Raw genomic sequence first — 22106 nt, 5'->3', positions numbered from 1 at the left:
GTATACCTTCCTGCTTTTTCTGGCCATTTACAGTATACCCAGCTATCAGCCAAAAATCCATTGGAATATATAGGAGAGTATACCCACTTCCCCCTCTGTAACCAACCCATCTACCTAGTAATAGGCTACACCCACCCCCTCAACTACCACTACACAACTGCTGTATTCTATAATTATATCATCATTAACTCGAGGCAATGTAGCAGCTGTGGCAGTGGAAGGTCTTACTGCAAGATCCATTATGTCTGGTTATAACGCCACTAAATATTTAAAGATATGCTTGCACTTCTTATTTTTCCCACTAAGGGGCAGAATAGAGCCACATCAGCCTGCTCCTCCTATTTACAGTCAAACTACCGGTATATGATGTTGCCTTCAGACGCCGTAAGAAATATTGGAACTATAACTTTTCACACTGCAAATCAATTAAAGTAATACGTCTGGCGTGCGGTTTTTTTTGTAATTGTCGGGGATTCATGTGAATTATTTTTTTTTATGTCCTTAAGATTTATTTATATCCCACAAATGCTATATACATGCTGTACATAGCCCAATTAAGCCTTCTTAAACAGAAGACTATTAATTAGGATCGAGCGACAAACAAATAAGCAAAGTGTTTGAGCACACTGAGTCCCAGCAGACAGGGGCCGTGTTCTTATCACCGGTGAATAGACTCGTGCTAAATGACTCTGTACAGGACTGTGGGGAGACCGGAGTTGAAGAAAAGCACCTGAAGGCAGCACGAAGAAGCAGGAAGGCGGCAGCAGCAACAAAGCTTCAACGACTGGACACTCCTAGCTGAACTAACGGGGCACATTTGGTAAGAATAAGCACTCATTTGTATTGTTGTGACACTGAGACAGAATTGTAACTGCTGCTGTTCAACTTTGTTGCTAAATATTAGATAGGTGTCTCGTGGTGTGACTTCCGCCAGATAAAAGTGTCAGATTCTTAAAACGAGACAATTTAAGAAAGGGAAGCATAGCTTGGTTGTTAAAGATGCCGAATTTACGAGATCTTAATGAACTGGGAGAAAGTCGAAGTTAACAGCTGGGTTCCGTTGGTCCCGACGTGCGTCTGTCGATAAGCACGGACACATCCATGTATACGTGTCGCACATTTTTCATCTTTGTGAAATCTCAAAGGCAGCAATATCGCTGCAGCTTTAATCTTAAGTTACACATCTTGTATCTCTCTGCAGCTCTGATTTCAACTTTGATTCAGTCTCTGCAATGTTGTAACTTAGATTTTAACTGTCAGCAGTTTGATAGAATCAAATGAGCTCTGACAACCTTACACGGTCAGCTTTGTAGACTACAATGGCTCCCCGCTCTGTGTAGGTCACTTGTGTTTAGTGTCACTGCTTGTTGCCATGGTTTCATCCACTGTACCCTGTACTGGACACACTTCAGGGTCAAGACAGATAATGTGGGACAAATAAGGTTTACATCTTGGGCTCTTGAAATATTAGCAGCCAGTCAGCTAACATGTTATTGCATTGTTACTACAAATGTGCTTTACACGAAATAATCATTTTAATCGTTCTGAGATAACTGTGATGGGCAGATCAAAGATTCAGTAAACTCCCTAACCTGCCAGGTGAGCCATGTAGCATGTTGACTTTCTCTTTTTTGGTTAGAACTGTCATTCAGCTAAAACAACAACAAAGTTGGTTGTAGAATGTCACCTTTTATTCACAGTTTGACTTATAATCAATATTTTCACAATACCCTGTTGGAAATAATTTCCCATAGTTTTTAGAGTGAGTAGCCTAGTTAAAGCAACTCTTAACTTTCTTGCATTTCACACAGCACTTTTGAACATCCACAACTCCCGCCTCCCTCCAAAGTCCCATCTCCCTCCTCCTGCAACTCCCGCCTCCCTCCAAAGACCTACTCCCCCTCCTCCATTACGTCCTCATTACTTCTATGATAGACGGAGGCGTTGGCAAGGTAACGTTAGATCACCCTCAACAGTTACCAAAGTCTACTTATCATACATCAGACCACTATTCGAATACTCACCAATCATTGCATTCGGTCCGAATGCAATGATTGGTCGGAGTTTTCTTAGAACCATATGAGAATGGTTTAATTATGAGTTTGTATTTCTGGTGGAATTCACTTACATTTTAGTGTGCCAACAGCTTATCAATAGCATTTTAACCTAAACAAAGAAAAGTGCAAAAATTTCCAGAAAGTTAAGTGTTGCTTTAAAGTTTTCAGGTAAAATGGGACATTTTTCAGTAGTGAAACCAGCATGTTTTTAAAAGTCAAGTGTGTACCCAGTAGACTTGCACTGATTACAATTTTTTGGGCCGATACTAATTTCCAATTTGCAGAATGTTTGGACGGCCGATTCCGATTTTAGGCGATTCCGTTTTCATTTTTTTCAAACCACTTTACAGTACACAAGATATTGCAGTATTTTCTGTCTTTCCTTTATTAGAACATTTTAACCAAGATACAACCAGCTTTTCAATAATCATCTCAAACAAACAAACAAAAACAGTGACACAGGTCAAGAAACATTTTCCTTTTTGCTCAAATATAACTTCAGGCACAGTATTAAAATAAATAAGTAAAAAAGGCATGCATAAATAAAAACATAGATAAATAAAATAATAGTTCTTTGTGTAAAGCATTTGTGGGTAATTTCTTGAATGATTATTATGAATAATAATTCTCCTGTGGAAAATTCACACAGGTCTTCAGGACGCACACGCCAGTAAGCGCAGACACGCGCGTCTTCGGCATGCGGACACGCGCCTCGTCAGTTTCAAGCGGCACAGTGCAGCAGTGAGAGCTCCGCAGTTAAATTTAACACGGACAATTAACAACTTTCTCCTTCTCTCTTTTGATGTGTGTGCAACTGTGCGTGAATGATTAAGGTGAGAAGCCGCCCATGTTTCACTTCCTCACATCGCCCATGCCGTGAGTTGCACATGTGCGTGTGTGTGCGCTGCTGATGTTACACGATGTCAATCATGTGGCGCGCCGGGAATTTGACCGGTGTTTTACATCGTCATATTTTAGACTGACTGGCCGGCTGCAGGTCATGGACGATCACGTGAAAACCGGCCCGATTCCGAGCGCTGCCGATTAATCAGTGCAAGTCTAGTACCCAGTTAGCCAAAATGACGTGGCCCAGCATCGGCCCAAAATCAGGATGCTGGAAGAAATAACTTGGGCAGCATCCAGTTACCCATGTTGGCTGAGACTCAGCGTGAATGTTGCCACAGAATTGAGCCACTAAACTAGCCTTATTCCAGCTGCTGGCACTGCCATCAGTGGGCCATTATCAAAAATGACATGGCCCAACATTGGCCCAAATTTGGCACCCCGGAAGAAATAAATTGAGCTCCATCCTGTTGCTGATTCTGACTCCGCATGAAAGACACAGCAGAATCAGGCCAAATAAACAAACCCTATCAGGGTCCCTGCTGGGCAAGTACTTCTCAAATCTACTTGCCCCATCTAAATTCTTACTTGCCCTGCCTAAGAGGGGTTTTTTTTCTGGCTGTGTGGTGCATATTTTCGCTCATGACTTATATCTTACGTCAGCAGAGACGCTCAGCCAATGGAGGCAGCAGCACATAAAAAAGCAGCACACTGCAGCTGGCCCCTCCGAGGACAGAAACAGGAGAGGAAATACACGATTACAGGCCTGGAGTTAAGATATTTTTAGGGCAAGCCCACTTTAGCCTTTGATAAATACAAATTTATTGGGGCATCACGGCCAAACTGTGGGGCACCAAGGCCAAAACCAATGGTGCAATAACACTATGTGCTAACTACATTGAATGAAGACAAAACAATATATGTGTTTAAAAACAGTACTATTAAAACTGGGTGTGCATGACTGGGGATATATCTCGTTTCTTGTTGTTTTGATTCATGTCCCTTATTTTTTAAGTCTTTGAAATCTCTTTATTCTTTTGTTATCTCCTAGTTATTAAGAAATTATTATTAGAAGAAGATTCTTTATTGTCCTTTCTCAGCACATAACATACATTTGACCTCTGCATTTGACCCATCCTACTGTATACACTGGGAGCAGTGGGCAGCCGCAGTGCAGCGTCCGGGGACCAACTCCAGTTCTTTTGCCAATGCCAGTGGTCAGGGTCACTGACAGGAGTATTCACCTAACATAGCCTACATATCTTTAACATTTATATGTCTCTATGTATGTTTTTACATAAATCCCCAATATTTAATTTGCCTTTAAAAAAATCCTCTTCCTTCATTTAATTTGACAATGTTTATCGTATTGTATTATATGTTTTAATTCTCTACAGAATCTTGTATGTTCTTTAATGTGTGTTCAATTTATTAAAAGAAAACAAAAAAAAAAAACGTTTTGGTGAACCCTGCAGCAAAGTGAGCCCTCTTCCTCAGAGAGGATCTTTGCCTCCCAGTTTGTTCCTGGCGGCAGAGCAGAGTGAACCGTATTTCTTCTCAGAGGATCTTTGTCCCATGAGAGCAGGCAGTGTAAACAACATTTGCTGGCGATTTGACAGTCACTAGAAGCACATTATGACCCTTTGTAAAAGTTTCTGTGTGGTACCTGTGTTGTACATGAGCTAACGTTAGCGGCTAAGGACTGAGAGGCTGTCCGGTATGTGTGTCTGTCTGAGGAGTGTCAGTACGTTAACTTGTTAGCCGTAGCCTTGCTGTTTGTCATGTTAATGTTAAAAAAAACAGGACATGCTACACTGGCCGTATGGGTAGGAGGGGGATTACGGCACTGGCCGTTTGGCCGTGGTATAATTCCTGCCCTGCGATTAGGGGAAAAAAAAATAAAAAATCCGAGTCGGTGCTGCTTGCCCGATCGGGCATGTCTGCGCAGAGTCTGTTGGCCTGCCGGCTATTTTTACTTGCCCCGGGCATTCAGGCAACCGTTAATGTTGGACCTTGCCTATTCTGGCTGCCAACACTGTCATCACTGGGAAGAATTAAAGGGAATATATTGGCAAAAATTGAATTTAATAAAATTATGGGTGTATTTTTCTGTTTATTCTTTAGTATATATAGCCCCCTTAAAAAGAAGAATTGTCATGTTTTTGTTACCCTAGAATGAGCTGTTCATATCTACATAGGGAGTGGGTCTTCATTAATAGATGTTGCAATGCCATGTTTCTACAGTAGCCCAGAACGGACAACCCACACACTGACTCCAGTTCTGGCCATTTGCGTTTCCTCATTTTCATACTTTCACGTTGGTCACCGTAGTTGAAAGCCCCTTTGTGACGAGTGGTGCCATAAAAACAATATTTTTTGTTTTTTTAGGTGAAACTAGTGCTGCACGATTAATCTAATCGCAGGTGCAATCGCGATTTCAGGCTGTGCGATTACATAACCGCATAAAAGGCTGAGTTTTAATGTAAATAAATAATGTGTGTGTCTGTGGACATGACTGCTTCTCCTGTAGTGTGTGGAGTTTGTTGACATCATGCCCACAAGCTATCCTGGTGTGTGCAGCATGTATGGTCAGGTGACCAACCGGCGCAACACAGGCTCGCTCCACTGTAAGTACAGTGCCCTGTTGCGCTGCTGTGTGAGTAGCGTGTTTGACTGTGCTCAGTCTGTTGATGGTCATTTACACACTGTCCATAACAATAACTATGTCAGGTCAGGTCAGTGCTCCCCTAATATAATGTAGGGGAAACACTGAATCAAGCAAGAAGACTAATGATACCATTTTTTTATTATATTGTAATCGCGATATTGTCCACTCCAATCGCAGACCTCTGCAAATAATTCAGCTCATGGTAAAAACATGAAGTTGGGGTTGGTGAGGTTCCTTTGACTTTCCAAGTTGGAAATCTGACATCAGGGGGCAATCCAGCTGAAATTTGCGACTGGGAACTCTGAAATTCCAACTTCCCAGTGCAAATGGAATACACCATAGTTATCGGGAAAATAGATACAAAGTATGAACAGGCATATGAACTGAGGGGAAAAAGGAGCAAACGCTTAAGTTGAATTTACCTTTTCACAGCAGAAATGTTTGACTTGTTTAAGTAATTATATAACCAATGCTGTTGTTACAGGTTGTTGTGACAGGTCAAAATGTCTGCTGTGAAAATAGCCTGTGAATCTGAATCAAGAGTACTCTGAGGCTAGCAAGGCGCCCAAAGCAGGGCATGGCAGAGATAAGTTTCAGAATCACTCGCCTAGAGTCTGTCAACAAGTCTAGAGTTAAAACAATTTGTCAGTTAACTGATATGTGGATTTACAGAATACACAGCAATTTTGACTCTGATTAATCATTTAAATTAAGAATTGCAATATGTTATTTCCATGGTCTAGGAATGTTCGATTAATATTTGTGAACATAAGCCAGAAACCAGAGAAGACAGTTTCAAACCTGTGATGTCATTACGTATAAAGTCTGGAACTGCTCCATAGACAATGAATTAAGGGTGGGAGAAAAAAAATCGATACAGCATAGTATTGCAAAATTTTGTGTGACAATATTGTATTGATACACTGGTGGTGCCAAGTATCATTTTTTTATTATACATTTATAATATTGCATATACAAATTAAACTTTTAGTAGCCTACTGGAATAATGAAATCAGTTGCCTTTTTCAGTCCACCAGATACATTTTGCTACAATAAAAATGACTGAAGTGAGATGAACAGACTGAAAACTTTGTCATATGGATAAAAATTATGTGGACAAAGTTTTCCTTTGGGGACATAATTTGCAGTCAGAAAAAAGGTAATAAATCGTAATATATGCTATCACAATACTCAGCATAGCGACAAAGATTTAAAATCACAATAAAATTGTCATCAGAATTAAGTATTGTGATAATATTGTATCATGGGGCCTCTGGTGGTCCCCACCCCTACAATTAAGGGGAGCCTAATTACATGAACCCACAGAAGGTTTATCTTCTTTTTTTGTATCCAAATGAGGTGTATTCTATTATAGTGTTCTCAGTTCTGAAAAAATAAAATTGCATCCATATACTCAGAGTATTCCACTGGGCTCTCAGTGTCATCTAGAACGTCTTTCACCATTCATTGTCTATGGAGCAGCTCCAGACTTGTTTAGTTGACTAAGTTTAAAAAGGCAAATAACTTGTAATGTATATAAATAACCATCCCAAACAATTCTCAAACACATAAATTGTCTCTAAATTGTAGAAAATCTTTAGTTGTGCTGCTGTCTCTGGAGTCTGTTTGTCTTGTCTTGAACAGTATGTGGAATATAACCCAGTGCTGTTTCATGTACCCAGTTTATTATTTGTAATAGTGATGTTGCTTAGATCACTTCTTCTTTTCAAATACTGCATATTACTTAGGCTTTGCACGTGGCTGTCTGCTGCTGAACAACATGATCAAAGCATCCACTGAGTGCAGGTATTTTGCAGTTTATCATATAATTCACAGCAGATCACACACATCAACAGAGAAGCAAGTTTAAAAACCAGGGGTTATTGTTCTGTTGTAGCCTTTGATTGACACTTCCCTCTTGAGACTAGCACCACCCTCTCTAGGCCATCACCATGGAAACCAGGCACACGAACACAATGTAGGATAGTGTGAGGGGCTCACCCAAAACCCCGTTATCAAGACAATAACAAGACAGGAAAATACAGAAAAATATGTGGTGATCCTGTTATCACTGACATTTTCAAATTGTCCTCATTACAGAGTGTTGTATCATTTTATAAACAGGCTCGTGCGATCAGATCCTCATGCACTGTTTGTTTTAACAAACTATAAAGCTGCAACAGAGAAGAGACCTTTAATATGTTTTGGTAGAAAACATTAGTCTGGTTGGGTTGGTGAACACAAGCTTGGTGTTGGCAGGTCACTGATATCACTCACTGTGCATTGAAATTCAAAAGTATTTTGCTCTTGTTGCCATGTGGACTGCACAGGTAGCTCATAATACAGATGGAAAGCACAGTAAAAGGGAAGTGATACCACCAAGAGAACAAAGAACACTGCACACATTATCCTAAGGCAGCAGTGAGTCCATGCAGAAGTGTCAAAGTGTTTCTTCCTGTTCTGACTGGCCACACTGCAAGGTGTGGCACAAAGCCTGCATCACAGCCTCCCACTGCCTCCCTGATCTCTCGCAACTCTGTTTCTTTGATGAATTTCCACTGCATGGTACAGCTTGAGTATACTCAGGGTTCGACATAACCATGACCACAAAGTTAACTTGTGGCCACCAAATATCCTATGTGGCCACCAGGTTTCATCAGGTCTCTCTTGAAAATAAGACTGTGTGTCTCAGTAAGGTTACCTGAATAGATATAGGTTAAATTAAAAAAAATTCCTTACATCAAGCCTTCGCCTGTGCAACACTACAGGACCAGAAACACTCAGAGTTATTTGTGCCTTTTGGTTCAACATGCTACAAAAACAGCAAACAGTACTCATTGCAAGCTATCTACCGATATGTAAATCCCTACTGAAGTTTGCTTTATTTATCTTACTCAAACTGCTAATGCCCTCCTTACTGAAGAACCAAAAACACAACAGGTGGACTATGAAAAACGAAATTGCAACAAAACTTTAGGAGTGAATGGAAGCAGGAGTTTAAGTGGCTCGAATGTGAAACATCTAAAGCTACGGTTTGAAGTATGTATTATTGTTACAATCAACAAGGTGAACCCAAACACAGAACACAGACTCATAAAGAGAGTGGTAAAAATGGGGTTTTATTGCTAGGATAATGAATGTGACTGTAGGGGATGGAAGCTGATGGCAGGGGAGTAAAACAAGTATGGTAGAAGGTCAGACAGGCAGGCAGGCAGTGATCCTATGACAGAGGACAGAGTTAATAACTTAAAAATTATGGCGAAAAGGTAGTTTCTTGCAACCCTAGAATTCAGATAAAAATATTCACAAATGAAAAAACACTTCTGGTTGCTGATAAGTAGTGTTTAACTTTTGATTTAACACTAAAAATTAAAACCCTCGGCGCACACTGCAGTGCAAGCAGACAGATGTGTGACTCAGAGCAGCATGTGTCACTGACACCAGACTCAGAGTGCAGCGGACCGGTGGAAAATGTCACCATCAGCATATTATTTTACATCAATAAAATCTATTTTATCATTATTTTGAGTCACATTGTTGAAAGAATTTACCTGTCTGTGTTCAAGCAGGATAACAGGTCTCCATTCATTGCATGTTGGGCTTTCTATTTTCTTGTCGGAGATGTTTTCTTTTTTAATTACATGATAGCTATTCTCCCTTAACTCACCAGTAAAGAGTACCTTTGTCCATTTCGAATAACCCATGGCAATAATAATATCCCTCTTCTCTGATTTACTGTGAAACTTTTTAGGCAATGGGGTTAGTGTTGCGTTCAAGGTCCCCCAAAAAAACAGGAGAAAAAAAAAGGCTGAATATTTGATTTATTTATTTATTTTTTCACAATCGAATCCCGTGCCATCGAACGAAGCTTCGAATTTTCTAATTTTTTGGGTCAGCCCTAAACTGTACCTCTGCGCCAGCGATAGCCATAGCTGGAGGCATTATGTTTTCAGGATGTCCATTCGTCTGTCCCATTCTCATGAACGCAATATCTCAAGAACTCTTCAAATCTCTTCAAATTCGACACAGAAGTCCCCTTGGACTCAATGATGAACTGGTTAGATTGGTGGTCATAGGTCAAAGGTTAAGGTTCACTGTGACATCATAATATTATGCATAAAATACTTTTCAGGCCATTACTCACCATCATATCTCAGGATCAGAAGGGGAGACATTTGGTCAGTCATTGAATTGGTGACACTAATTTTGAGTGTTCACCTTGAAACTGTGCTGATTGGATCTTCTGTGCTGCTCGGGGAGGATGCATGTGAAGCATCCATTTTTCACTGACATGTAAACTGTAAGAGATACTTGATTGGCATACAACCATGGGGCGGTAATTCTAGTTATTAGTTAATTTAATGTCAGTTAAATTCTTAGTTTTTTAGTCTATTTATTTATGGATTTATTCATTCTTTAGTAAAATGTTCCTGTTTCTATTCTAGTTAACTAATGTATCAATTATCAAAGTAATATCAATTTCAAACAGTCCCCTTAATTGACTTTAATTTCACACAGGAAGAGTTCCATATTTGCACTTTATTGGACAGTCAGTGTGCAGCAGACCCCTCAGTCATTGTTATCTTTCTTTTTCATATTTATCTCCACAAAATGCAGCTGAGCCAGCATCTTTTCTCCAAAATATTAATCATGTCTGAGTTCTCAACATAATGTGGCTATGGCTCTGACTACACTGCTGCTGTGGACCCACATTACTGTCCCTGGTTTGTCCGTTGAGCACAGGCAGGCCTGAGCATGCAGTCTTAATGAGATCAGTCAGGTGAGGAGCGAGCATATCGTTACACTGCCTGGACCCAACTGGAAGCTTGTCAGGCCTGCTGTTTAGTGATCCCGTAACAACAGGTAGAGACATTCCACTCACTAAGCAACTAAGTGTGCATGCACCACCCAGATATGTGTGTTTATCTGTAATAAATGTCTACAAGGATTGGATTATTGATTTCAAGCTATAATCTCCACTTCTCCTGGGTATCCCAGACTAGTAATTAAGCATGTTGTCTGCTTAAAGCAACACTTACATATTTATATTTTATATTTTACAGAGAACTCTGCAGTTCTGTGCAACTTTGTAGCATAGACTAACTGATACTGATATTTATATTGTGGGGTTAAAAAATCTTATTACGGTCTATTGGCTAGATAAAAACCCATACCATTAATAAACAGTTTTACAGATCCCTTTTTGCGTCTGTCTTTTCGTCCATCCAGTTTTCAAGAATGCGATATTTCAAGAATACCACGATACACACCATTCTTCGCTAAATCTAAACAATCTGCTTTACTTACTGGGTTTGAATAGATTGCACAGGCAAGTATGTTACACAGCTCCAAAAAGAAATAATCTGTCAGAAAAGTCAGATACATATTAAATTAGGATGCTTAGCATGTAGACAATTGTAGGATATAAACAGTAAGTCAACTAAAACAATTTGGCAGAATAACTTTAAGTAAACTTACTGGTGCCAGAATGGTCTCAGAGGAGAGATTTGCACAGAACACACCCAGCCCTTATATAACTTCCTCCCTTTCTAAACTTGCACCCTGTGAATCTCTCCACTCACTCGTGGTCTCACATACTGACATCATGCTTGAGTTTTTGAACTGCTGTTGTGGGTCTCAATTTAAGACCTGTGGATTACTTGAGTCTGTAAAGAGGCAACTGTTTGCCATAATAACCTTAAGGTTATAATTTGTCCAATTTTGTATTTTCTGCCCCCAAGTGGCCATAAAATGAATGGATGCAGTGAACTTGTCTTTATATACTGTACCTCTGCCTGTGTCATTGCAGTGCTCCTGTGTGCCTCAACCCAGCAACATGGTGTTTGTTGAGAAGACACTGGACAAAAACCTCTGCCACAAGCTTGTGGTTCCTTCAAGGTGCATTAATGAAACCAAAAGAATGAAATGTTTTGACGATACAAAGCAACATACTGGAACCTTTCTTCTGAAAGTTACTCAAGTGTTATATTATTTCAGTTGACAGGACACCTCCTACATTTCCTGTGTCTGATGGAAGCTAAGGGATGCAGCCAGAGGTGGAGGATGCATCTCCCAGAGTTTAAACACAGCAGGAGATGCTCGAATCTGACTACAAAAGACAGTGAAAGAGGCAAGACAGAGGAAGAAAGAGACAGAGGAGGGCCACACAAAAGTGTTACTATGGCTCCCACCTCGAGGTATCTGACAGACAGACAGTATGTAATGAGAAGGCCTCTGTTCTCTGCAGAACAACATACATCTATCTTAAAGAGGACACATCCACAGAAGCACACAGAAAAGGTAAGGAGGGCAGAGAGTGAATTGTATTTGTTTATTGCTACTGATTCTGTGGAATCCCTTTCTTTCTAGGGGAAATGAAACTGCATGTTTTGAATTCTGGTGACTAAAGACTGCTTCAGATGTGTGTTTTATTATGTAAATGTGATGTGGTGAGTGACATATAATAAATGTAGTATTTATTGCAGCTATACTCAACTTATGACCTGCAGGCCAAATCTGTATAGGGTGATAGGGTACTGGGTAGTCTGCTTCTGTTGTTACAATTCTTGAATTTCTAACGTTTATACAAATCTTGAAAAATATCTAGTCAATACCATTTTCAATACCACAGGGAAAAACTGACATTGAGAGCAAAAAAGTTTGCATTTTTTTAAAAAGATGAATATTTTATAAGACTCAACGATAAACTGATTAGATTTGTGTGTCAAAAGCCAAGGATTCTATGACCCCATCTGTCCTCTTGTGAACACAGTATCTCACAAATATCCTGAGGGGATTTTTTTTTCCAATATGGCACAGACATCCTCTTGGAGTCAAGAATGAACTGATTAGATTTTGGTGTTCAAAGGTCAGGATCACTGTGACCTTGCGTCCATGTCATTCTTGTGAATGTGATATCACAAGAAGGCCTTATAGCAATTTCCTTAAATTTGACACAAACATCAATGATGAACTGAATATTTTTTAGTGGTGAAAGATCAAGGTCCGTGCAACCTTTTATCTGTCCCATTCTTGTAAATGTGATATATCAAGAAGACCTTGAGGGAATTTCCTCAAATTTGGCACAAATGTCCACTTGGACTCAAGCATGAACTGATTAGATTTTGGTGGTCAAATTTTAAGGTCACTGTGACCTCACAAAACATGTTTTTGGCCATAACTCAAAAATTCATACGTTAATTATGACAAAATTTTACACAAATGTCTGATAGAATAAAGTGATGAAGTGATGACATTTTATATCCAAAAGGTTAAGAGAAAAATGTGTAAAGCATCCATGTTTTCACAGACATGGATGTAAACTGTAAGTGCAACTTGACTGGTTCACCTTTTTTAATTCTGTCAGTTTCCTGTCTTGCAGGAGAGACATTTGGGTGTTAGCAGAAGAGAAGAAAATCTGCAACACACTGACGTGAATTTCTTGACCAGAGCAAGAGAGGTGCTGACCCCAGAAGGCTTCAGTCTCTCTCACAGTGACATGTCACCTCTCTCAGCCTTAAGAAGAGACCTGGGCTCACCCTTGACTGTCTCTGAGCTCCGGGCCAAGCGGAGCCATGAAGAGCCCACGTTTGGATCACCTCTCCCTGGCAGCAGATCAGCTCAGCGGTGCCTCTTGAGTTCCATTCTTGAGGTCCAGAGACCAAACCCACCTCTTAGGCCGCAGCTGACCTCCACTGTCCTGTATCCAACCTACAGCCCTCGTTCAGAGTACTCCAGGTCAGGCAAGACTCAGCACAGGCTGGGAGGGAAGGAGGGTAGAGGTGGGGGAGAGACCAAGCTAGGCTCTACTGAAGGACACTCAAAAGGATATCCAGTGTCTCCCTGTCAGGCAAACTACTGGGCCTGTGCCATTCCTAAAGGTTTGCCTCCATCACCAGACAGGCACTCTGCAGACTGGGACCCAAACAGGGAGTACCAGGCCCTGCTGGACTACACTTACCCTCTGAGACCAGGACAGTTGGTCTGTGAGGGGGACGGCTCCAAGCACCAGGAAGACCCTGTCCTCCAAACAGACCCCAACCTGCAGGACTCAGGGATTGAACTGGACCACCTTTGTAGCTCCACCAGTCTGTCAGGGTTGGATTTGTCTCTTAGTATGGGTCAAAGATCACCAGACTTGCAGGGGTTCACCAGATCCTCAGATGGTGAGCCCTCTGGTACCTTGCTCTCCCTAACAGATCCTGTAGGTTCGTCCTTGGACAGTTTGGACTGCACTAAGAATAGAGGTGGATTGAATCGTTACGAGTTTGAAGGTTGCCATCATGAGCACCGTGCACTGTCCTCCTCTACCTCCATTGCTTTTACCCGCTCCACCAGTGGTTTTCCACAGTCAAGGCATGTAGGTGGGGAGGTGGACGAGGAGTTTTGGCCTCTTCCAGAGCAGCTGGAGGAGCTGCAGCTGCTTTCCAGACAGGTCAGTACTGTGGAATCTCTTTCTAGATTGCATTTACTTTACTATGGACTGAAAACACACCTGTTTCATCACAGTGCCCAGTGTCCTCAAAGAAACACACTGCACATATATATACTGTGCATCTGTATAATACACTTTGATCTGTGTGTGTGTGTGTGTGTGTGTGCAAATACATGTGTTGCTAAAAAAGGATTTCAACAGTAAATATATATAACATATTTTGGATTAAAGATAAACTATGCAGGATTTTGCTTAAAAACATTGTATAGACTTATACAGATTTAATCCCTCTTAATTATCACTTATGAGCCACTCTCACTGAGTATGAGACATGACATTAGAGAAAACCGATTTATTGTGTTGGTCCAACTAAAACCAGACTTTTAAAATACATGTGAAAGTATATCAAAGTATATCCCCCTATTATTTTCAGTGTACAACCCCACACCAGCGGCCGCTAGATGTGTATCGGGCGCTCCTGGACACGCCACCCTGCAGAACTTAACGCCACTGTCCTGTTTCCAGCCTTGCCGCCCCACAGAATTAAATGCATTTTCCCCCACTCGCTCTTTGCTTGTACATGCCAACTCCCATAGAGAGCTCTTTTTCTCTGCCCCTGTGGCAGCTCAACTCCTCTCCTCACCATGGAGACATAAAGAGAACTCAGTTGCTGTTGCTGTCTCGTGTGTGAGTAAGACGAGATGACAAGAGACTCGTTGAAATACCCCAAGCTAAACAACCCACAAAGGTTTTTCCTTTCCTTTCATTGGTCGCCTTCTGATAGTCTGGGGACACTCCTTTCTAAAGTGTGTTTAACACACCGGAGAAAACGGCTGGCAACAAAGCAACGCCTCTTGCATTTTTTAAAAGGACACTCCCTCCCGGAAATGTGTGCTCCCCCTTTTCTTGTCCGCAAGGAAACAAACACACAGAGAGCTTGAAAATGGATGCCGAGAGATTTAACTCTGTTTTATCAAATGTGTGCTCAGTCCACGAGATTGTGGAAATGAAGGACTTACAGCAACTTTGTTTAAAACTTTTAACGCAGTCGGACTATGTTTACGAGCACAAGAGTTCAGCGAGCCATCGAAGGACCGCCCTACGGATTTACTATTGGTTCTGCAACGTAGGGAGTTTTTTTAAACTCTGAAATTGTATCTGCCCATCTAAACACAAAATCAGGGAGAAAGACATCAGTCTTTAGTTAAGCAAAGTGTCTAAAGACTGACTTGTGAGTCTACTCTCAAGGTGAAGTCTCCTTCTGAAATCTGAGGGGATTTGTTGCAGAAAAATAAAAACAATAATGGAAACATAAGTGAGAGCTGGAGAAAGGAGTGCCAGGAATAGTTTGTTGGTTTGGAGGACAGAAAGTGTAGCTTAGTGTCATCTAAAAGATTTTCACTATAATAGCTGAATATTTAGATGATTTTTGACAGTGTGGAAAGGCAGCAAGATTTCAGAATGAGACTTCTTTCTTCAAGCACGCAAGTGTGTGTGTGTGTGTGTGTGTGTGTGTGTATGTGTGTGTCTTACTGGATGGACAGGAAGTTGAAGAATGTTTCTCTTTGAATTCCTCCTTATGAGATGTATGCAGATTCATATCCTGCTCAGAATACAGTGGACAGCCACAAAAATGCCTCCTTGATTCTGTCGGCTAAATGATAATGACAACTCTAAAACCTATCAAGCACTGAATTGGCTGTAAATCTGGATCATATGGACACATCATTAGCTCTTAAAACAAAAGTGCACATCGTGGAGTTAGACCTGACAATGCAGGAACAGACACACACACAGTGGGTCAGTGTTTTTCAGCTTTAATGTTCGGTAGTTTCTGCATTCCCTCAGCTAAAGACAGAATTTGGTCCTTGTATGCAGGTGAGAGAGGTGACGGCCCAGCTGAGCCGGCCTGTCACAGCCAGCTGGGAGTCACTGGAGCCAGGCATCACCTCCATTCTCTCCTCTGTCACCCTACTTGAGAAACAGGAGGCTGGAGACGAGGAGGACGAGGCAAAGGTCAAAGAGCTGGAGGGCAGCAGTCAACACTCAGATGAAGGAAAAGATGAGATGGATAGAGAGGAGAGGAGTGCTGCTCAGATGGGTACGTTAGAAGCATTTCTAGTCTTAGTGACCACTCAAAGCGCTGAACAAAACAAGCACGTTTCACCCATTCACATTTATACACTGAAGGCCGAGGCTACCATACAAGGTGCCACCTACTCATCGGGAGCATTAACCATTCACACACACTCACACAGCAATGACACAGTTATCAGGAGCAATTTGGGGTTCATTATCTTGCCCAAGGGCACTTCAGCATGCAGACTGCAGGGGCCAGGGATCAACCTTCTAATAGGTGGACAGCAGAAATGACGGTGCCAGCAGAACCTGTGCACTTTAATCTGGAAAAATAATAAACAACTTTATGGAATAAGGATTATTATTAACAGTAAGGATCTTTCCTCTCCACATCAACATATTGTAGGATGGATAAATAAATGTGCTGTTAGCTCATGCCTCCCTCTATTGGCCAAACACAGATGCAGGGTAACTCTGAGCAAATACTAACCAACATATAAACAACAAGCACTGAATATTTACAACACCAGTTGGTGCAGTAGTTATGTACTGTTTATATGTTCACAGTGCACCAACTTACAGTTTCATGCACACACATGTCCACAAATAAAACAACCACCTCCTGTCCATAGTCAGTTCAACACATTAGAAGAGAACATATTTTCTCTCTTGCTCTTGAGTAATATCTCCCCATGCAGATAGTTTTGATTTTATTATACCTCCACGCCAGCAGCCAGAGGTAGCCGGATTACTTTTTGGGTTATCCGTACATACATACACATGTCTGTACGTCCATCTGTCCCATTCTCCGAAACACAATGTCTCAAGAATGCCTTGAGGGAATGTCCTCAAATTAGCCACAAACATCCACCTAGACTCAAGGATGAACTCATTAGATTTTGGTAGTCAAAGGTCACTGACACAAATGTTTAATAGGATAAAATGATGAAGTGATGACATTTTATATTCAAAAGTTCAAGGTCAGCTTCATAGTGACATCATGATGTTGTGCAAAACTACTTCACTGGCCAATTGACCTATGGCTAAGCCACGCCCCCTCCACTCACTCGGACAAAATATCAACATTCAGTGACCAGGCGTTATGGCAGGTGTCACAGTACACGGCATTTCGCAGGAGGGAATTGATGATTTTTGGAGATATAACGATCAGATGTCATTGAGAAGTAACCAAAAGGGCCTAAACTACACATTAGAGGGATAATTTCATCATTTTATTGTTGAGAAGGTTGATGAAAAGCTTAAATTACAAGCCAGAATTTACAGGTCCCAGTGTAAGCGTGATAAACCTCATCTCATTACTGTCACCATCAAAGACAACAAGATAGAGGATCAGCATTGTTCCACTGAAGTTAAGGTTTTTGGCTCAGAATATGAGAAAAGGATAACGGCCTTTTTACCATCTTTACCAAGAGTGTCTCTCCTTTATTTTGGTGCTACAGTATTTACATTGAATCATTCAGCATAACGGTGGTGGTGGTTTGGTCAGATGCTGAATTGGTGACACTAATCTTGGGTGTCTGCCATTGGCTGATTGTATAGATCTTCTGTGCTGCCAGCGGGGAAGATGTGTGTGAAGCATCCATTTTGTCTACTGTCTTGGCTACATATGAGTCTGGACAGACATGGATTTAAACTGCAGCTTGACTGGCTGGTGTAGAAATACAGCCTTGATGTGGTAATTGTAGTTTGTCCAGGTTTGGAGAAATTTGTCTCTGAGATTTCTGCCTCCTCCCCAACACAATGGAGGTGAATGGAACTTAGTTTTTGGTCCTTACAGCACTGAAAAATGTCTGTGTCCTGTCCATCAGCAGCGGCTCACAGGGCCTGTGAGGGAGTAAGAAGAAGTTCTGGTGTCTTGGTGGAGCCTGTAGGAGGGGGACTGAGTTCATCTAGTCTCAGAGAGGTGGAGGTTTTGGTGGAGCAGCTGTCTGGCCTCACCTTGCCTGGTAGCCAGACAAGCAGCCAAGAAGAACAGGAGCAAAGTGACTCCCTGATGCAACACATCCAGGTAGAGACAACATCTGACCCTCCATACAAGAGTGTGACAGTAATATTTTTAAACATGACAGTATGAGACAACACTGCCTTCATAGTGGTCCAACTGTACCTGAAATGTAAAATCTGCATGCTTTTATCTCAGATGCACATTGTGACTTGAGCATCACATGGTAAAAGCAAGCCATGAATGTTGTGTGTGTTTCAGGTCTTCTGTTCACACCTCGAGCAGCTCATTCAGCAGCTGTATACAGTGTCAGAGAAGATGGAGCTGCTGGCTCCGCCCACTGTGGACATAGACAGTGTGAGATCGTCTCTGGCTGAGTATCAGGTGAGGACTGAGCCTCAAAGCAATTTTATACTCCAGAGTGGATTTGTTTGTACTACACTGGGTGTCTGCATAGGTGGAAACACATTTATGAGCATGACTCCACCTGTGGCTCTGCTGAGAGAAACGCTGGCCACTCTTCAACTCATAAAATAGGCTCCAGGCCGACTGTCATCTGTGGTGAACCTGACAGTGAAGTATCTGTCTAGTATCTGTCAGTTTCACTTTCACTAGTTGTCTTTGGTTCTGTGTGCCTCCATAAAGTTCTTGCTCTTTGCAGCCCTGTGGAGAAACACTGAACAAAGTAGGAACTGTGTGGTTTATTAGATATTAAAATGAAAATAAGTAAACACGCATACATTTTCCAACTGGAATTCTACAATAAACAAACCAACTAAATACTAAACTAGAAATAAATACTAACTTATGCAATGATCTAGTTAATCAGATACAGCCCACACTGAAACAAAATAAAGTGGAGCCCCCCATTCTTGTGCTGCATTTTGCAGGAGTTCCTCTCCAGTGTGACTTTCGTTTACTGCTCTAGTTTGGAGAATGTGAGACAGCAGTCGCCAGTTCTCTGTGAGATAATGTGCCGTTATAGTCACATATGAATCCACTGACCTTAAAGTCCAGGCGTCACAAGTTAATGCCACCCTAAGTGCTGTACTCAAAGATTCCTCAACTTTACGCTTAATTTCTCTGTAGAGCTTGGGTATGGCCGTGTTGGTAAAAAAACGTTGGGACAGAGTCACAAACCTGGGTTCTAGTGTTTTTAGCACGTAACAAAAGCGTTTGTGTTCAACAACGCTGTATGGACATAGATCTTTGCACATTAAGTAGGTGATGGTCTTTGCTATTTTCTTCGCTCTCAGAGTTGGATGCTAGTTTTGTCGAGCTAATTGTGTCCAGTTTTGGTTGGTTTGTCGGTGGAGCAGGTTTAGCATTAGCTTGGCCATCAGTGGCTAACGCTACAGTATCTCTGGATGGTGGAGTGTGAGGTGAGCCCTCACGTTTGTAGTATTCCCAGAGTATTTTATTCTCATATGACACTGCTTGCAAATTGCATGTGTAATATTCAAGTCCTTCTTTTCTTTTGTGTGAAAAAAAATCCAAAATATGTCCACACATTTGATTTAAACGCCGATGGCACATTCTGTTTTGATTAACTTTCTGCCACATGCTGCTGACTGAGACCTCTGCTGACCTCAGCAGGAAATAAAACATCAGCATCATCTAATGGACCAAAAAAGCAGCTGATTTTATTATTCTAGTACCAAAAGTTGGATTAAAATTAATGATGTATATAATAAAAGATTGATACTTGGTGCCCATATATCAATACAATATCACCATGCAAAATATCGACTGTGCTGTATCGAATTTTGTCCCCACCCCTCCTGCACAGGTTTCCCACTGTGTTTTAGGTCAAGTTTCATCTTCGTCACAGTGGAAAAGAAAAGTGTTTCCTCAGCAAATCCATCAACAGCTTATCACTGACAATAAACACTTTTTAACACAGTGCTGAAGGACTGTCCCCATGAGCTGCTTTCCCTCTTCTCTCTCTGCCCGCTTAGCATGAGCTAACACAGCACAACACAATTTCATCCCTACTCGTCACATTCTGCTGTTTGGGCTGAAGCCCCGCAGCAGCACTTAACATTCGACACCGTTATTCTCACACCATAACTGACACCGGTAGACTCTGCCATTAAACCTGTTAATAACTTTCACAGGGATTAGCTGAATTTGCGTTAATTGTTATGATTGCATTATTGCAACATCCTAGAGGGACTGATAAATGACATTTGCATTATACTGTTAAAGTCAATGAGACCTAGATCATACTGCATGAGTTTTGTGAGAGTTTGTAAACAAATGTTTTGATATAGTTTTGCTGTTGTTAAATGTGGTCCCCTATGACTTCAATTAATCAAGAATTTCCTGTTTTTCGATTCTTCATTCAGCAGAGGTATGCACGAAAAACAACGTTTTCAAATAGAAGATAACACGGCATGACTAATTGATTTACAAATGATCATTTTGTGGATGAAGTATTCCTTCAATAAGGTGGAAAACTCAGTTATTACTCCCTTCTTGCCCGCTGTGTTCTGCTGACAGTGTAATGTGACACTCTTGTTTACAGAGTTTTCAGAGGGAAGTGAGCAGCCATCAGCCCCTGACCTCCTGTGTTCTGCACACCGGACGGCTTCTCCTCAGCTGCATCAGGACCATGTCCCCACGTCAGTCTCTATCATGCAACATTATCAACACACACTTCATCTCATTATTTCCTCACTAAATCTTCCGGCATTCTCTCTGTGCGTTTGCAGTTTTAAGAGACACCCTGCTGCTGATTGAGAGGCAATCTGGAGTTCTGGAGACCCACACTGAACACTTTTTCTCCTCCATTCTGTCGGCCATGGACAGCCTCACCCAGCCCAGTCAGCCCAGTCCAGTCCAGCAGAGCAGAGAGGAGGACCTGGGCCCTGTGGGGGTCCAGGCATCCACTTTGTGAGCAGACTGCAGGACACGTCTGTGTTATGATTTATTTCAGTGTTATCTTCCTTTTTCTAATATTTGATGATACAAGGCTCTCATTTATGTATGTTTATTTAAAGGGCAGGTCCATCTGCATACTTCTTTGTGTTTTTCAAATGAAAGCTCCCACTCAGCTGTTAGCAAAAAGCGGTGACGTAGGTCACAGCGCTGATGGCCTCCCCTCCCTCAGTCCTCAGACACGCTGTTCACTGACTGTTGGAGAGTGAGGAAAGTGTTAGCTTGAAAGATTTGAGCGTAGAGGTGGAAGATGGGTCTGTTTTACTATTATTAAACCTTTATTTAACCAGATACATTGACATTTAATATAACACTGCATTTGTATTATAGAAACACATTTATCAATCCTTAGCATTACCTACATTTACATGATGGTCGCCACGCTGCCAGTTTGGAGAAGCAGACAGGAGGTTAAAGGCACAAAAGCTAGGCAACTTACTGCTGTGGACACCACTTTGTTTGATTCCAAAAGTCACACAGCAACACAAACAAATTAACCAGAGGCAGCAGTAGACTGTATTTTAACCACCTAAAAAAAGGACCACATGGGACGTTGGTGGCTTAGTGGTAGAGCAGGCGGCCCATGTACAAGGCTGTTGCCACAGCGGCCCGGGTTCGAATCCAGCCTGTTGCCCTTTGCTGCATGCCATCCCCCTCTCTCTCTCTCCCTCCTCCATGCTTACCTGTCCTGTCCATTAAAGGCAAAATACACACAAAAAAAAAAATCTAAAAAAAAAGGACCACATAAAAAAACTATATCAGTTTAAGTGTACGCTTTATTAACATAATTTTACCGTTTTACTTTACCTTTCCGATTGGGAACTGAGGCTGTTACATCGCCCTCTTCAAAGCCACCAGACTCCATTGACAGAAACAGCAATTTTAATCACTGTTGCTGGTCTACCACGGACATTATTTTTTAGTCATCCATCCATCCATCCATCCATCCATCCATTTTCATCTGCTTATCCAGGACTGGGTTGCAGGGGCAGTAGGCTGAGTACTCCAAATGTCCCTCATGCAGGAATGCTTTCCAGCTCTTCGTGGGGGATCCCAAGGCTTTCCCAGGCCAAATGAGAAATGTAATCCCACCAGCATGTTCTGGATCTACCCTGGGGCCTC

The 22106-nt window shown here is 41.6% G+C and overlaps 1 protein-coding gene across 2 annotated transcripts; it reads left to right on the top strand.

The window, feature by feature from the left end:
- The first annotated feature begins 694 nt into the window (after window positions 1-694).
- On the top strand, window positions 695-21926 carry cep68 (centrosomal protein 68). 2 transcript variants are annotated; one of them, XM_033612859.2, is made up of 9 exons: window positions 695-820; window positions 11378-11466; window positions 11566-11868; window positions 12950-14002; window positions 15881-16103; window positions 17911-18110; window positions 18306-18428; window positions 20572-20668; window positions 20759-21926. In XM_033612859.2, the coding sequence occupies exons 3-9, from the start codon at window positions 11599-11601 to the stop codon at window positions 20941-20943; spliced, it is 2151 nt and encodes a 716-aa protein (XP_033468750.2). In that variant the 5' UTR covers window positions 695-820; window positions 11378-11466; window positions 11566-11598; the 3' UTR covers window positions 20944-21926. The 2 variants fall into 2 exon arrangements, with proteins under 2 accessions (XP_033468750.2, XP_033468751.2); XM_033612860.2 differs by having other exon boundaries at window positions 17914-18110; window positions 20759-21736.
- Window positions 21927-22106: the final 180 nt, after the last annotated feature.

This window comes from Epinephelus lanceolatus, chromosome 17, assembly GCF_041903045.1.
Source record: "Epinephelus lanceolatus isolate andai-2023 chromosome 17, ASM4190304v1, whole genome shotgun sequence".
Taxonomy (NCBI): domain Eukaryota; kingdom Metazoa; phylum Chordata; class Actinopteri; order Perciformes; family Serranidae; genus Epinephelus; species Epinephelus lanceolatus.
This window is presented reverse-complemented; position numbering and strand designations above follow the sequence as displayed.

Excerpts from the sequence above, each read along its gene's own strand:
- cep68 (XM_033612859.2), top strand. The coding sequence starts at position 11,599 with ATGGAAGCTAAGGGATGCAGCCAGAGGTGGAGGATGCATCTCCCAGAG. Across the intron at positions 14,003-15,880 it reads TGCAGCTGCTTTCCAGACAG|GTGAGAGAGGTGACGGCCCA; the intron begins GTCAGTACTGTG and ends CCTTGTATGCAG. Across the intron at positions 18,429-20,571 it reads CGTCTCTGGCTGAGTATCAG|AGTTTTCAGAGGGAAGTGAG; the intron begins GTGAGGACTGAG and ends TCTTGTTTACAG.